Below are 15,191 nucleotides of genomic sequence, written 5' to 3'. Positions count from 1 at the left end.
GTACCAGTCCACTCCTCCTGCCCTCCATTGCCCAATTCTATGGCCCATCATTGACCTCCTGCTTAGCCTCTGTGCTTAGCTTGCTGCCCCTATTCTCCTTCCCCCTGCCCTCCGATGTCTTTGTGCATGCCCCTGCTCCTTCCTTTTTGACCACCATGTTCCATGGACCTGCCACTCCTATCTACTCTGAGTGTTCTGTTGAGCTGCCACTCCCCTCCCACCTGCCTAGCATTGTCAGATGACTGTAACCTGTCCCTGCCACCTCCATCCTGCCTGTCCACATGCCATGCCTCTATCCCCTTCCTCCTGTCCTCCATGGTCCATTTTACTGCCACACCCTTCTGCCCTCCCTGGTCTGTTGTGCTGCAACTGCTCCTCCTGCCTGCCCTGCGTGGTCTGTTGTGAGGCCCCTTCCCCTGAACTCTCTTGTCTGTGCCCAGGTCCTGACCCTCCCTTCTATCCTCCATGGTCCTTTCTGCATGCCCGTTCACCCTCCTTCTTGCCCATCATAGCCATTGTGCTGCCACTAACCCTCCCGCTTGCCATGCATGGTCTTCTGTGCTGCCATGGCCCCTCCCACCTTCCCTGTGTGGTCAGCTAGCTGCCCCTGACCCCCTCCCACCTTCCCTCCATGGTCTGCCCTGCCTCCTTGCCCCCAGCCCTCTGTTTCCATGTGCAGATCCCTATTCCCTCCCTCCTGGCTTGTCTGTTCCATTGTAATGCCCCTGATCCGTCCCTCCTGCCCTTTATGGTCTGTTATGCTGCAGCTTTCTCTCCTGTCTGTCCATTATGGTCAGCTAGCTACCATTGCCTCTTTCCCCTCTGTTCTCTGTTGTCCATGTGCATGGTCCTGTCCCCTCCCTATTGCTTTCTATGGATTGTTGAGCTGCACTCCCGTCCCGCATGCCCTGTGTGGTGTATTGTGCTGCTGCAAACCCTGATGCTTGCCCTGTAGGGTCAGTTTGGTGCACCTCTCCATGTCCCTCCTGTCCTCTGTTATCCGAGTCCATGTCCCTACCCCAATTCCTCCTGCCTACCATGATCCAATGTACCATACTTGCGAACATTTTGAACTTGGTAAGAGGGCGATTTTGAAAAAAAACTGGGGTATTGATTTTCCCCTTTGAGTTACATTGAAAAAGAGGAGATTGTAGACAGGAGACAGATCGAATAAAGCCCATTTGAGCTTAAAAACATTGGACGTTTCCTGGCTGAAACGGGTCTGTTGGCATGTATGGTTGTACTACCACTGCCTCTTCCTTCTGCCCACAATGGTCTATTATATTGTCACAGCCTCTCTTGCCAGTCCTGTATTGTTGGTTTGTTGCCCCTGACCCCCTTTCCACTGCCCGCCATAGTCTGTTATGCTGCCACTGCCCTTCCTGCCTGCCCAGTGTGGTCAAATTGTTGCCTCTGCAGTCTCCTACCTGCCTTCAATTTTCAGAGTCCGTGCCCCTGGCCTATGCCTCTCAACAGTATCCCAATGAACAACTAGATTGCTAACATTCTATATTTATTACAAAAGTGTGGAACGCCTGACGTCATCTTGATGTAATCAAAACTGTAATACCTAGAGCATTTCCTTTAGAAATTACATATATGAGAGGGTCTTATTTGCATCAAAATTATGGTTAGTGCTCTAAATAATTAAAAGCGAGGACATGGGGGGAGGAGCCAAGATGGCGACCGGGACGGCAGCGTAGACTCCCGGCTCCGTGAACCTCCGCATCCCGCACGGATATCCTGCCTGAGATCCTCAACCTGTGCTGCGTGGTCGTGTCTCTGAAGGAGAGGGGCTCCCGACTGTGTGACTCCGAGGTTTCTAGCTGCGGTATCGCCGGAGAAAACTGCATCGGAACTTTGCGGCCTGTGCGGCCCTGGAGCCGGGACCTCGAGTGGACGTCGTGGCCGGGTGGCAGTGCAACAACAGCGGCCGGTTGTGACTGGGTGGAGTCGGCCCACCGGAGCGGTGCCAAACTCGGCCTACATTTCGGCGTGGTCACTTCTACTGCCAAGCGTAGCGGACCGAGTGCATGTCCGGGGGTGCAATTCTTAGATCCTCCGGTGACTGCCCCTGCCTTGATGGTGAGCTGCCCGGCCGCCGTCCGTATCCTGCCCTGATCATTGCGGGCCGCCCCCGGATCTACGGGAGCTGGTCCGTGGTGGGGACGACTGTTGCCCGTGACCACGCAACGGATAGTTTTTTTGCCTGCCCCCGGAACCCGGTCACCCGCGACGTGGACATCGCGACGCTTGTCCCAGGGTCCCGGCCCCGGTGAGGGTCGGGCATACTTGGCGGCCATCTTGTTGCGATGAAGCCTACCATCCTGTCCGCTGGGTCGCAGCGGGCCTGTGAGGGTGCGACTTTTGGGAGTGTGGCGGCGCATTCGCAGAGAGCTGTGCTGGGGTACGGCGACCTCCTCGAGGCTCTTGGTGCTCTTCACTCTTCCTTGGTTCATGGTTTCGGGGTCTTGGGGAGTAAGCTCGACGGTGTTGCGTCAGAGTTGGGGCAGTGGCGGCCCGCCTGTCCGCACGCACACAGGGACTACTCACACTGCGCACAGGAGGACACGGTGGCGGCCACCCCTGAGGTTAGTGCACAGCTGTACGCTCCGGCCAGTATACTACAGTGTGTTCGTCCTGCTGAGGGCCTGATCTGTCCCGGAGGCGTTGGACCTGAGTGGGATGTGGTGGCCTCGTCCCGTACGTGCCCTCCTGCGACCCAGAGACAACTCCAGCAACTATTGTCTGCTTTGGCTGCTTCTGCCTTCCTGGACCTTGAGTGCAGTGCACATCCTAGGGCAGCACTGGGAAGCCTGTTTCTCCACGCGGCGGACTGTGTTGATGCTCAGAGACTTCCACCCCACCTGTGTGCGTCGCTTCTCGGTCGTTTTTGGACACTCCTCTACCGTGGAACATTGGATATGGTGCTGGGTCGAGGGGTTGACATGGGCAGAATTCCAAGGAGTGGTCAGGGATAAGGCTGATCCTTCAGGGGTGGTCATCTAGTGGACGGGCGGGCTCAGGGGTTGCGTGCTCTTCTGGCATGACTACTAGCATAATAGGTGCCTAATGCTCCCCATCTTGTTTTGAGACGATTGACTTTGTGCTGTTCATTGTTCATGCTGGGGGAAACTTACCGTGCGGGAGGGAGAAGCCGGGGGTATGTTTTTAAGGCCCTCCTCCAGTTTATTAATACTCTCTCTACCCCCCGTCCGGGGGGGTTCTTTTCCTACTTCTTTTTCCCTAGTCTCCTATATTTCGGGTCTGGTTCCAGGGCGACAGGCACACTGCTGGGGGGGGGGCCATACTCATCTGCAGAGGTGCGGGGTGGGGGTTGGGGGAGGGGATTCTGTACTCTTTCATCTCTTTTTCCATGGCCTCCTTTTTCTTCTCTGATTCTTTTTGTTTTTCTTTTTCTGGGATCAGCGTGATACACCTCCTTTGCTATGACTTGTTGCCGTTTCCTGTGTTCCACAACTTCTGGGGTGTTCTCGGGGAGTTCGGCGGGGGACTGCGGGCGCAACTGTCTATGCTATTCTTCCCCATCCTGATGTTCTTGTGTTTGCGCCATTGACCTAATAGATTGCTGTAAATCGCTAACGTCTATTACTCTGCATACTTGTACTCGCTGTTTGAAAATTGTTTGTCACCTGATCCTTCTACCTTGTTTCATTATAAAATGAAAACCTTTTTCTCCTGGTGCCCTACTTATGCTGTCCACAGTATTAGCATTACGATTCTCCTCCCCGAAGTGCTGCCTGTGTTTATACTTGCCCGTTTTTGATCTGATTGCTTAGCGGCCGGCCCCGGGGGGTTGTAGGCCCATACTTGTTCTTATTGAAATGTCAATAAAGGTTTTCAAAAAAAAAAAAAAAAAAAAAAAAAAAAGCGAGGACATATTTTCTGAGTTTTCAAATAGCGACAAAGAACTTTTAAATTATTTGTAATCTTTAAGTTTTTTTATCCAGTTGACCACTTGATTAAATGTTGCACTTAGGGGAGAGGATGTGGTGTTACTTCCAGAGCTGCAAAGTTTGCAATTGGGGAACCAGGTTGGAGTTTCTGCTTCAGCTCAACATTCTGTGATTCTGGTCAAATCACTTAATCTCCCCTTGTCTACAACCAAAATGAATTTGATCTTGTGTGATGTAACCAATGTTCATGTAAAGCACTCCAATACCTGACAAGTCTGCACTATATAAAACTGCAAATACACAACAAATAAGTGTTTTACACACTTCTGTCATTGGGCTACATGTGGGCTACATCTGGTTGATATTTGTGCTGCATTTGAGCTCTTTTGTCTCTGGTGGCCATCTTGGGAGATTTATTTGTTATGAAGGTTCCTAATTTCCTCATTTACTGCAGTCTCCTCAGTAGGAAATGCTTTCAGTTTTTTACTTTGATTCCATCAAGAAGGTACTCAGATATGTCACACATTTGCCATGAATTCTGAATGTTAGCACTCTAGTTGCTCATTAGATCACTGTAATAAAGCTACTGCTCACCACGGAAGTCTGCTGCTGGTATTAAAAGTGCATGTTTCAGTCTGCATATCAGAATTTTTTAATGAAATAGAAGAGGATTTGAGACGTCACTCAAAATGTGCCCTAATTTTTCTTTCTTCAGCACTAATCATAATTTCTATGGCAAAATTAACCTCCTCATTGTGTTCCTTTTTACATTAAATGTTTTACGTGTTACCAGTTTATTCCAATCAAGATGGCTTCAGGTGTGCCATACTTTTGGCATAAGTAAAACAGTAAGTGCTCTAGTTGTTCTTAAGAAACACTCTGGGACATTCGGTCATTGGACTATACTTGGGCTACATCTGGGTGATATTTGTGCTACATTTGGGCTCTTTTGTCTCTGGTGGTCATTTTGGGAGACTTACTTGTTATGAAGTTTCCTAATTTCCTCATTTACTACAGTCTCCTCAGTAGGAAATACTTTCAGTTTTTTACTTTGATTCCATCAAGAAGGCATTCAGATGTGTCACGCATTTGCCATAAATTCAGAATGTTAGCACTCTAGTTGCTCATTAGATCACTGTAGTAAAGCTACTGCTCACCAGGGAAGTCTGCTGCTGGTATTGAAAGTGCATGTTTCAGTCTGCATGTCAGAATTTTTTTAATGAAATAGAAGAGGATTTGAGAAGTAAAAATGTGCCCTAATTTTTCTTTCTGCAGCACTAATCATACTTTCTATGGCAAAATGAACCCCCTCATTTTGTTCCTTTTTAAATTAAATGTTTTAAGAGTTACCACTTCATTCCAATCAAGATGGCTTCAGGTGTGCAATACGTTTGTCAGAAGTAGGACTGTTCGCGCTCTAGTTGTTCTTTAGAACACTCTGGGAAGCTGCAGTAGAACACAAAGGAATCAACTGACAGTCTCTGCCCTTGTTGGATGTACATGTTTTACTGAGAATGTCAGACTTCATTCTCACATGACTGAGAAAGATAATGTGAATTTACAGAAAATATGCTCTCAGTTTAGCTTATAGATCACCTTCCAAACCTCTGTGGGAAAAGCATGAGAAAATAGTTCTCTCAAACATGATATCACAGCAGAAGGCTTTTTCACATGGTAAAATCACCTTAGAACACACCACAATTCCTAAAATGAGTATGGTACCACCAACAAATGATTTATAATGTAACTAAAGTCTTAAAACCTTCTATTAACTGCAATGCTTTTTAATGAGGTGCTATCATGTATATTGGTCCCAAGCTGGCTGCCAATTCTTCTTGGATGAAGTACTGACAGCCAATCAGATCTCACGATGAGATGTGTGGTTAGGCTCCGCCCAGATATATCTATCTTTTTAACTCTCATTTTCTCAGGAACTACTGAACGGATTTACACCATTTAAGCAAAAGGCACAAGTCTGAACTGAGGAATACCTCTTTGCCAAATTTGGTGTAATTCCCTTCAGCAGTTCGGGCTGTAGCTGCGTCAACAGGTCCTATGGAAAAATGCATGGGGAAAACACGTTTTGTGACCCCCCCTTTTTCTCGGCCCCGCTTGACGAATCACCGTGAAATTTTCAGGATAGGAGCGGTGCTGGCCAAAAGTTTGGAAAATTTCGCGAAGATTCGTCAATCGGCGCCGTTATTCCAAATAGAATGTTGCGGATTTCCTATGAAAAATAGGTCCTAACTATAACTACCTACTGGCGACTGCCAGTAGGTAATAAGACATACATATATAGATATATGTGTGTGAGATCTTTGGCCTCATTCTTCTATATGCTCATGGAACTCCTCAGTGACTAGCAAAATCCCTACATTGTACGGTGGGGTACTTTATCCCATATATAATTATATGCAAAGAAGCCTGCAATCCTTGAATAAAAGAAAATCTCTAATTTCCTTATTTCATTCGAGCTGTGATATAGCTGCTCCACTTTAATAAATTATTGTAGGTCAGTTGTGATGTCATAAGGCCTGCAGCCAGAGGCAGCAGCCACGGTGAAAGGCGGGTCACAGAGCATATATACAGCTGCAGCTTTAAGAACAAAAATTAAAGCTGGATTTTCTTCTTCGATCTTTTTTTCTAAAGGAACAATGATCAGCTGAAAGGAGATGTTTGACAAGCATGTTTGTTTTTTGCATGCTAAATATGGGTCATTACCGGAAAGATAGCATTTTTGTATCCCACTTATATCGAATTGATTCCAATATCCTTTTGCAAGCAATTACTAACTCTTAGTATGTTTAATTTTGCACTTCAGCTTATATTTTTATTCTTGATGCCTGCAAACATCCTATCTCTTTAATATGAAAAACCAACACATCGAGAATTTAAGCAGTTTGGGAGAAAGGTGATCTTTCAACCATGTATTAGAAGTAATGCTGTACCCTTCGGCCTCAATATACATTTGGACAGACAGACAGACAGATAGACAGATGTTGTTGCCATGAAGTAACTTCAGAGCTACTGTACATAGTCTTAATTTAGATTAGTGAGATTAGAGTAGACATTTCAATATACCAGTCCAGCTTCTTCGGTAACGCGGGATGTATGATGTTGCCTTGAGTGAAATTAGTTAACATGAAGACTATCTTTTGCGGTAGTCTTTGGTGGTCGTGGGAGGCATACGTTCTATGTACCTGAGGTCTGGGGTCTGCATTTTGCTTTCTCAATTTTTAGTCACATCAAGGCTTGTTTAAAACCACACTTCTTGAATGTCCCACCATGTAATTGGGTGACATTCCCACTCATATTTTGTTGGCGCTCTCACAGCAGTTCCACTCACAGTCAAAATACTTGCAATATTTCACACTGCATCTATTCACATTGGACAAATTCCAGCAACATTCCAGTTAAACTATAGATTTGAGAGAATCTCGTCTGTGTTGAGGGTGGTGGGGCTATTCCTTCATTGCTGTTATATGCGGTCATGGCTTTTCTTCAAAATGTTCTTTTGTTTTCTCAAATCCCCTGTAAGACATCTCTCTCCCCCTTTAGTAGGAGCTAGCAAGGATCCAATTGCATAACATCTAAGAATTACCATATCCTCTGCTCTGTCAATAACGGCGGGCTAGCCTCTCTACAGTCATTTGCCTGTGTCAAAACCTGCCTCTGCCACTAACTTTGACTGACCCTTGATGTGCTACGTCCCTGCCTCGGTCTCAGTCAGTCCCCAGCAGTAACCTTGGGGAGGTCCATCTATGCCTACGGTAATGGACTTGTTTTGAGCTCAGGTAAAAACGAGATTTCCCTTCTTGGGCCTGGTTCAATCACAGGCTCCTTGCGAGGATGTCTACTAGATCCCTACACGCCCTGTGCTGCTGGTGCCCTAGGACAACAATGACAGTCACCTACTTTTGTCAAGATAGGGAACATATTAAACATCACAAAATAAAATGATGGCTGGAGTGTTGAAACTTTTCAAACACTCACCTCCAGTCACAGGTCTAGGTTTAATCCATCGTTATGTTGCTCACCATGTCACCCCAGTTTGGAACCAGTCATATGCAAATCAGACGTGACCCTGCTCCCCATGGGAACAGTCCAACTCGAACTGCCAGGCTAGGTCCTCCTGGACTAGAAACAAGCATCTGGTTTCGAGGTATAACCCCTCATCAGACAGGCTAGCTTGAACCCAGCGGCAAAAAAAGCACAGGACCCACGTCTGGGCATACCCACAGCCACTTAGGGCACACATCGCAACATCACAAAACGGTGGATTAAACCCACTTCTCTTGACTCGGGGTGAGTAGTTGAAAAGTTTCACCACTCCGTCCATTATCTTGTTGTGTCTGCAGGGAACATATTTACGCAGCACAGATTATACTGCATGACTTTTTCGCAATTAGATACTACAGTCATACTTTAAAATTGCCACACAATCCGAACTCCAGACAATATTACATAAAGTTTTGTCATGCAACAAAATTGTACAAAAGTAGTAGGCAACATTTTATATGCTTGTCTAATAGGAGCGGGGGAAGGAGGTTTTGCTGTCACATCGTACTACATAACGTTTGTGCTGCCTGTTGAATAAGGAACGACCTCTGCCCTCTGTGAGAGCAGAGACAAAACGTACACACTTCGTTCTCACGCAGGTATAAAAATACAGTACAGTCACTTGCCTCATATTTTGGACCGGGACAAGGCTCTACGTAACCAAATAAAAGGGGTGGGGATGAATCAAATTATTGGGACATAACGCACTGGGTACAAGAGCACCCCTGCACTTTGAGTAATGGGGAAGCAGGAAACAATGATTTAAAGATCATATGCAGCCTCACTGCACACTCCTCCACCGGCTTCCGAATGACAAATAATAGCCATAAAAGGACAAACAGACAGACCCCTTCTCCTGTGACAGTGCGAGAGGGCAGCAGCTGTGGGTGGCCATGGGGGATCAGCTGGAGAGAGCGAGAGAGAGGAGCTGAAGGGCAGGGCCAGCATGCCTTTTGGGCACAGTGTTCAGTTACAGGACTGTTTCCATTCTTAGCCAGCTGGCTCCCACCAGGAATACTCTAACCTCCTCCCTAGGAGAGCTCACTGACCAAATTAACCCAAGGTTATGGAAGGGTAATGGGAACATAACAGGCTCTCCTCTAGTTCCTACACATCCTTTACATCACAGACCGCCTCCTACTACAAGACAATAGAGAAACCGTGGCTTCTACCAAAGCATGGGTGGGGCGCGTCCTCGATGTGACTGGCAGTGCCAGCCTACGTTGGGGTGCCCATTACAGAGCACAGCACTGCTACAGCATGCAAAGCAGAATCCAGTTGGCAGCTTACTGAAGTACACATAGGTCAAATTCCACTATCTGTTTATGGCAAGCCCTAGGAGGGTTTTTCCAAAGCCAGGTCGGAGCTCACCATGTGTAGCGATAATCAATGAAAGAGGATATGAGCACCCTGTCATTACAAGGGGCTGTGCACATTCCAGCACGGTCCACAGATGCAGGGAGAAGAGGTAAACCGAGGACTTTGATCACATCTAATTTGTTTAGGAATTTAAAAAATATGTTAATGTGAATGTCACCACCTCTTCAGAGAAATCTTAGTAAATGCCAAAAGCAGATTCTAACAATCTACATCTCAAATGATTTCTGATTGTATCTCCTACTTTAAGTTTTTGTTTCAAATGAAAATATGTTCTATTTTTTTAGATTTATCCAATGTATTTACAAACTATTGCATTACAATGGCATAAAAGCAGTATCAAAATACTGGCCTAGGGCAGCCTCCGGAGATTCAGATTTCTTTACAATGCGAGTGAGAGGGTTGAAGATACTTGAGAAGAGAGGGTCAAGACTTCCCAGAGAGACACTCCCCAGAAAAAAAAGAGGGAGGGATTCAAAGACTTCTGATAGGAAGTGTGGGTTGAGGACTCATCTCACCCAAGAGGGAGGTCAGGGATTCACAGGAGGGGGGAGGGAGGGGAGGTGGGGATCCTCTTGCCAAAAACTGTCGAAGGACAACCCCAATTGGAAGACAGGAAATGAGGTCTCATGTATGCACGGTTGGATATTTGGATTTACTAGACAGGCAGTCAGATGAGGTCTATCCCAAAGTCAAAAACAGCACTTCCTGAGCCTCCAACAGAAGAAGGTACAAATTAGGCTCTAACGAATGATAAATCATGGGAAATGTGTTGATAAACTGCATCAGACGGTGGCTATACTGGCTTGTTTGATTTACGGGTTACAGGGGCTAAGACTTACCCCAACAGAAGGTTGAAAAGTAAATTTTGTTGAAAATGTATTATTGCATAAAGCATGAGGTAGGCACTGGTAAATAGGAAAACCCACCTTGGGTGAGAATTTTCACAGTGGGACATACTTACAAAAACATCACTATAATAAAGTAAAGACTGGGCGGCAACCATACAAAGAAGGCTCGGATGGCATCTCACACAAGGCAATAGAGCTGAGATACCATCCAAGATTTGTTGCAGATATTAACTCCTTCAAACAGAAGCTGAAGAGATTATCTTCCTCGAAGAATGCAAGAAGTTGGAAACTCATGGGGAAAAGTAGGAAATTATGAATAGCCCATACAATGTGACCGAAGATTCCCAGCAGGGACTTAGGCTCCAGAACTCCTTTGGGAATACGGTAAAAGGTCATTCTAAGAGCAAAGCTATATTAGAGGACTCCATATTCAGGAGGATAACGTTGTTCTTCCCCTTGCTGAGAAAACAAAAAGGGGCTTGCCAAGAGAAACAAGTGGAACAGAGAGACTGCAAATAAACACTCCCCAGCTGTCAGTGTGAAAAGGGGACTACAGAACAAGAAGGTGCAAGGAGCTGACAGAAATTAAATTAGGAAAATTGGATTATTGTGACCACATGGATACATGTCAAGTGGGCACAACGTTTTCAGTCATGCAGAATCCAGTTAGAAATCACTGTAATTTGCTAACTTCCATTGATTCAGACGAGATGACACAAAAACTGAAACTTGTAGAATAATGTATTCGTTTATACAGTAAACTGGGAGTATGAGGTCCCTTAAACATGTTATCATGTGCTTACAAAATAGGTGAGCGAAGCCCCTACAAAGAGAATGAAAAAACAGGCGACAAGGACATCTGCTAAGAGGGTGAGGGAGGATAGTTATGGACCATGAATGTAGCTTCCTGGGTGTGCACAGAATAAGCACTCCTCCAACTCAGATTTCTGCTATGGCTATTTACATACTTTTGGAGATGTTTCACGTGCATCACGAGAGCACATTAAGCAACCCACTTTGTAATTCAACAACCCCCCAACCCTGATAGAAACAATCCAGGTGAAACCATCACTTGCCTAACAGGTCCAGTCAGAGCAAGACCCGGCCTCTATGCCTCACACTCTCTCTGCAGTTCGACTTTAAATGTTATAGCTCTAGACATCAACCTTTTTTAGCCCAGAAAACCATTTAAATAAAATTGCTGTTCATTCCATTTGCAGACCAATTTAGAGTCCTACCTACAACTCCACACTCAACTACCTGGATCACAAATAAAAATGTCACCGATGTCCAGTTTGCCAACAAAAAACATTTTCTACCAGGCAAGCAACAAACTCTACAATGAATCAAATAACCCTAGCATTCCACCTGTCACTGAGCACCTAAAGCAGGTTACCGCATATTACATCCACATCTAAATGACCATCAGTCCTGTCAGTTTGTTGTCTATGATCCCCATGACACTAACCTTACTACATGACGTACATGCACCCACTACGTCCACCCTAAAGCACTCCAGAGTGGTTCCAAAGCGACCTATTTGATGTAATACTGAAAAAAAAGTATCATCGCTGTGAATAGAGTATGCAGCCCATGATATGGGCAAGAGGTAGAGCAATAATATCACAGGACAAATTAGGAACTGCAGACAAAAAAGTGCAAAGTGGATCAGATGTGACGCATTCAGTCATAGCACTGATAAATTGCCAAGAATGGATTAAGGAAAGGTGAGACATGAGACTAATCTCAATACACACACTTGGTTAGTGGTCCTGGGAAAATAGTTTTTTTCACATGGCTCACCCCCTGTAATCATTCCAGCTTCCACTCCCCTTGTTTATTCAAACTGAGCACTGACCCCAGCAATAAATACTATACTTTTTTTTTTTTTTTTACAAAAAAGCAGCATTTTCATAATCTAACGGTTACTGCTGTGGCACAAAAATGTAGCATATGGGAATGGCGATTTGCTGCAAGAGGAGCAAGCGCGGGAACTCTGCGATAGAGTAGGTGCAGAATGAGTGAGGAGTAATAGGAAAAAACAAGGATAAATAAATTACATAACGTTGACTGACTCGAAACCTCAGTTGACTGAAGGAGTTTTGCTAAAGCGTAAAGCTAGCAAGCTCCTACAATATAGACGCCACATCTTAAAACGGAGATTTTCAAATAGTCTTCTAAATTCGAAGTGACACTTTTTACATGTGGACAAGAATTGTCTTAATGTGCGCACTTGGAGAAGCAAGCAACTCACTGGGTCAATCGGTATGCGATGACAGCCTCGAAAATGTCCCTGCAGCCGCTGCTTATTCAGTAATGGACGTATTTAACTCTGAGTTGTAATTCAAAATTTAAGCACTTAAGTCGTTTTGGCCCTGAAAGTTCTGCCGTGACCATAATAATTCTTCAATAAATAAATGTATCAGGGTTCAAAATATGAACATATAGAAAGACGGTAAACTAGATAGAGTACTGCGACACAATAAAATCGTGATAGTCGCATTTACTACACCAAAGGTCAGGACCCCGGAATTAAAGTCGTGCTGCGTAGGCGCTGGCCTTACCTGAAGCCCCGAGGAGCAGGAGCGAGGCCACGCAGCAGCAGAACAGGCCGAATCCCCTCATGGTGGCTGCCAGGAACCCCCAGCTGTCTGCAGCCGCTATTTATACCAGCGTCAGCAGAGGAGGGCCGGGGCACGGACAGTCACTGGACGGCTCCTCTGCACATGCCCCTGCCTCTCTCCGTCCAGACTGGGGCCTCCGTCTCGAACCGGCGCCCAGCGCGGCCTCGAACTGACGCCATTGGGTGAAAGAAAATAGGCTGCCGGAGGGACCGGGCACCCGGAGTTAGTGTCTTTTTGAACAAATAGGAGACTAACGCATGCATTTTATTCAGTTTGTAAAATATATTGGAACTTTCCTTCTTCTCATAACTTTAAATCCATACCTCACAGAAATAACAGCAGCTGTCGCACAGCTTATGACATAATGGTTCAGTCTTGTCGCAGAGGCCAGGACATGAGCTACAGTCGACAGCCAGCCAGTTACTCCAACAGCATTGTGGGGCCAATGACACCCCGACCCCTGCCTGTCAACCTTTTGGCTCTTTTAGTTTGACAATTTCATCACTGTTTTATTCTAGTAATCATGTAGGGAATAGTTTAGACAACCATACAATCTCCTTGAAGTGATTTCTCCTTGTTTTCTAAGTGTTAAATGTTTATATCAAATTAAAAGAAATACTAACTTTTCTTATAGGTCTTCACACGAGAATACCAGCATGTCAGTAAAATACTACCCAGGTGGCAATCCCAATGTGCGTGAGAGATATAAAGCACTACTCAAGAAATAATTTATAGATTTTCCCATATGTCTGTCTTGTCTCGAGTAGTGTCTTTATAATAGTCTTATTCAAATTGCCTTTATCGCATTTACAATTATCAGATGGAAGAGTTGTTCAATTCAATTCAATTCAATTCAATTCAGCTTTATTCGGAGCAAGTTAATGTCCATAAAAGCAAACACAGTCATAATCACAAATACAAACATGAACACTTATAGCAGACATAATCACAATTCATATACAATATTAATCATTAAAAACATAATACATCTTAAAATTACATATCTACATCTAAAAAACACATACTTTTCCTCAGGTTAATGCATTTGTTTAAAAAGGAAGCTGTATAAAAGCAGATATCAGCAGATTGTAAGTTAAAAATCAATTTCATAGCCTGCTCAACCGTCCGTGTACCATATTTTACAAACATGGGCTTTAACAGAATAACACGGTAGTTGGAGTACAGTTTACAAAATAATATAAAGTGCATTGTGCTCTGCTTGGAAAAGCCGTCACATCTACAAGGGCCTATAGGGTATTTTCTCATTACAGGATGTGCCACCAGGTGATGCACTATTCCAAATCTCAGTCTTGTTAGTACAAATTTGTGTGTAGGTCTGGTGACTAAAGTTAGATAGACGGGGAATCCATCCATGGACAAATATCTGTTATAGAACATGACAGTGGACAGAGAACCTGCAATTACTCTTCTTTTCCTCTCGGCAAAGGCTAGAAAAGTCACTTTCATCTCAGTCTTGGGGATTAATAAGACAGCTTTTGGATCAGTTACAATATTCAGGTTAAAAATATCCGAAAAGCACATAATAATGTATTTAATCCAGGGAATTGCCTTTACTTTATCTAATCGCATACAGTCCTGGATTATAGACCTAGTGAAAGATTTTTCTTCATTCAAATATATTGATCTCCACAACATTAAAGGTCTCAGTGACAAAAGATCGGATAAATAATTGACATTTAGTTCATAATGACATAATGCATTAGAGGTCGAGGTGGGTAAACACAACACCTTTTTTAGGAAAGAATTCTGTTCCAGTTGCACCTCGTGTGTGCTACTGTAACCCCAAATTCCAGCCCCATATAATGCAATCGAAACACATCTAGCCTGATAAATTTTTACCATGTCTCTGGTCCTACGATCCCCAATTTTCTGTGCAAATCTAAAAATTCCATGTGCATTTCTAGCCATTTTATTGCGAATATTATTAAATTCATGTGTCCACTTTTTATCTTCAGCGAAGGTTATACCCAAGTAGCAGAATTTGTCCACCTGCTGCACTTTTATTTTATCTATAAAAAACCCTTTCGCTGCATGTTTAATTTTCTTTGGGCCACAGATCATTGTATAAGTTTTGCTTTTATTGATAACTAATTTTTTATCTTTAATAAAAGATACAAAACTATCCATTAATCGTTGTAACCCTATCGGAGTTCTTGACAATAATACAGCATCGTCGGCGTATAATAACACCGGAACGGGGGTACCGTTAATCACTGGAACATCTGCTGGTACTTTTTTTAAAATAGCATCAACATTATTTATAAATAAAATGAATAAAAGAGGAGCTAAAACACAACCCTGCCTTATACCGCGTTTAACGCTAAAGTTCCTAGTGCATTCAC

The 15,191-nt window shown here is 44.4% G+C and overlaps 1 protein-coding gene across 2 annotated transcripts in view; it reads right to left on the bottom strand.

Annotated features, from left to right (window-relative positions):
- Positions 1-12,842, bottom strand: part of SRL (sarcalumenin) — a 179,633-nt gene extending 166,791 nt beyond the window's left edge. For both annotated transcript variants that reach the window (XM_085628461.1, XM_085628462.1), the window contains exon 1: positions 12,769-12,842. In XM_085628461.1, the coding sequence (XP_085484587.1) occupies positions 12,769-12,829 (61 nt within the window). In that variant the 5' untranslated portion in view covers positions 12,830-12,842. The remainder of the gene's footprint in view (positions 1-12,768) is intronic.
- Positions 12,843-15,191: the final 2,349 nt, after the last annotated feature.

This window comes from Triturus cristatus, chromosome 10 (genome assembly GCF_964204655.1).
Source record: "Triturus cristatus chromosome 10, aTriCri1.1, whole genome shotgun sequence".
Classification (NCBI taxonomy): Eukaryota; Metazoa; Chordata; class Amphibia; order Caudata; family Salamandridae; genus Triturus; species Triturus cristatus.
This window is presented reverse-complemented; position numbering and strand designations above follow the sequence as displayed.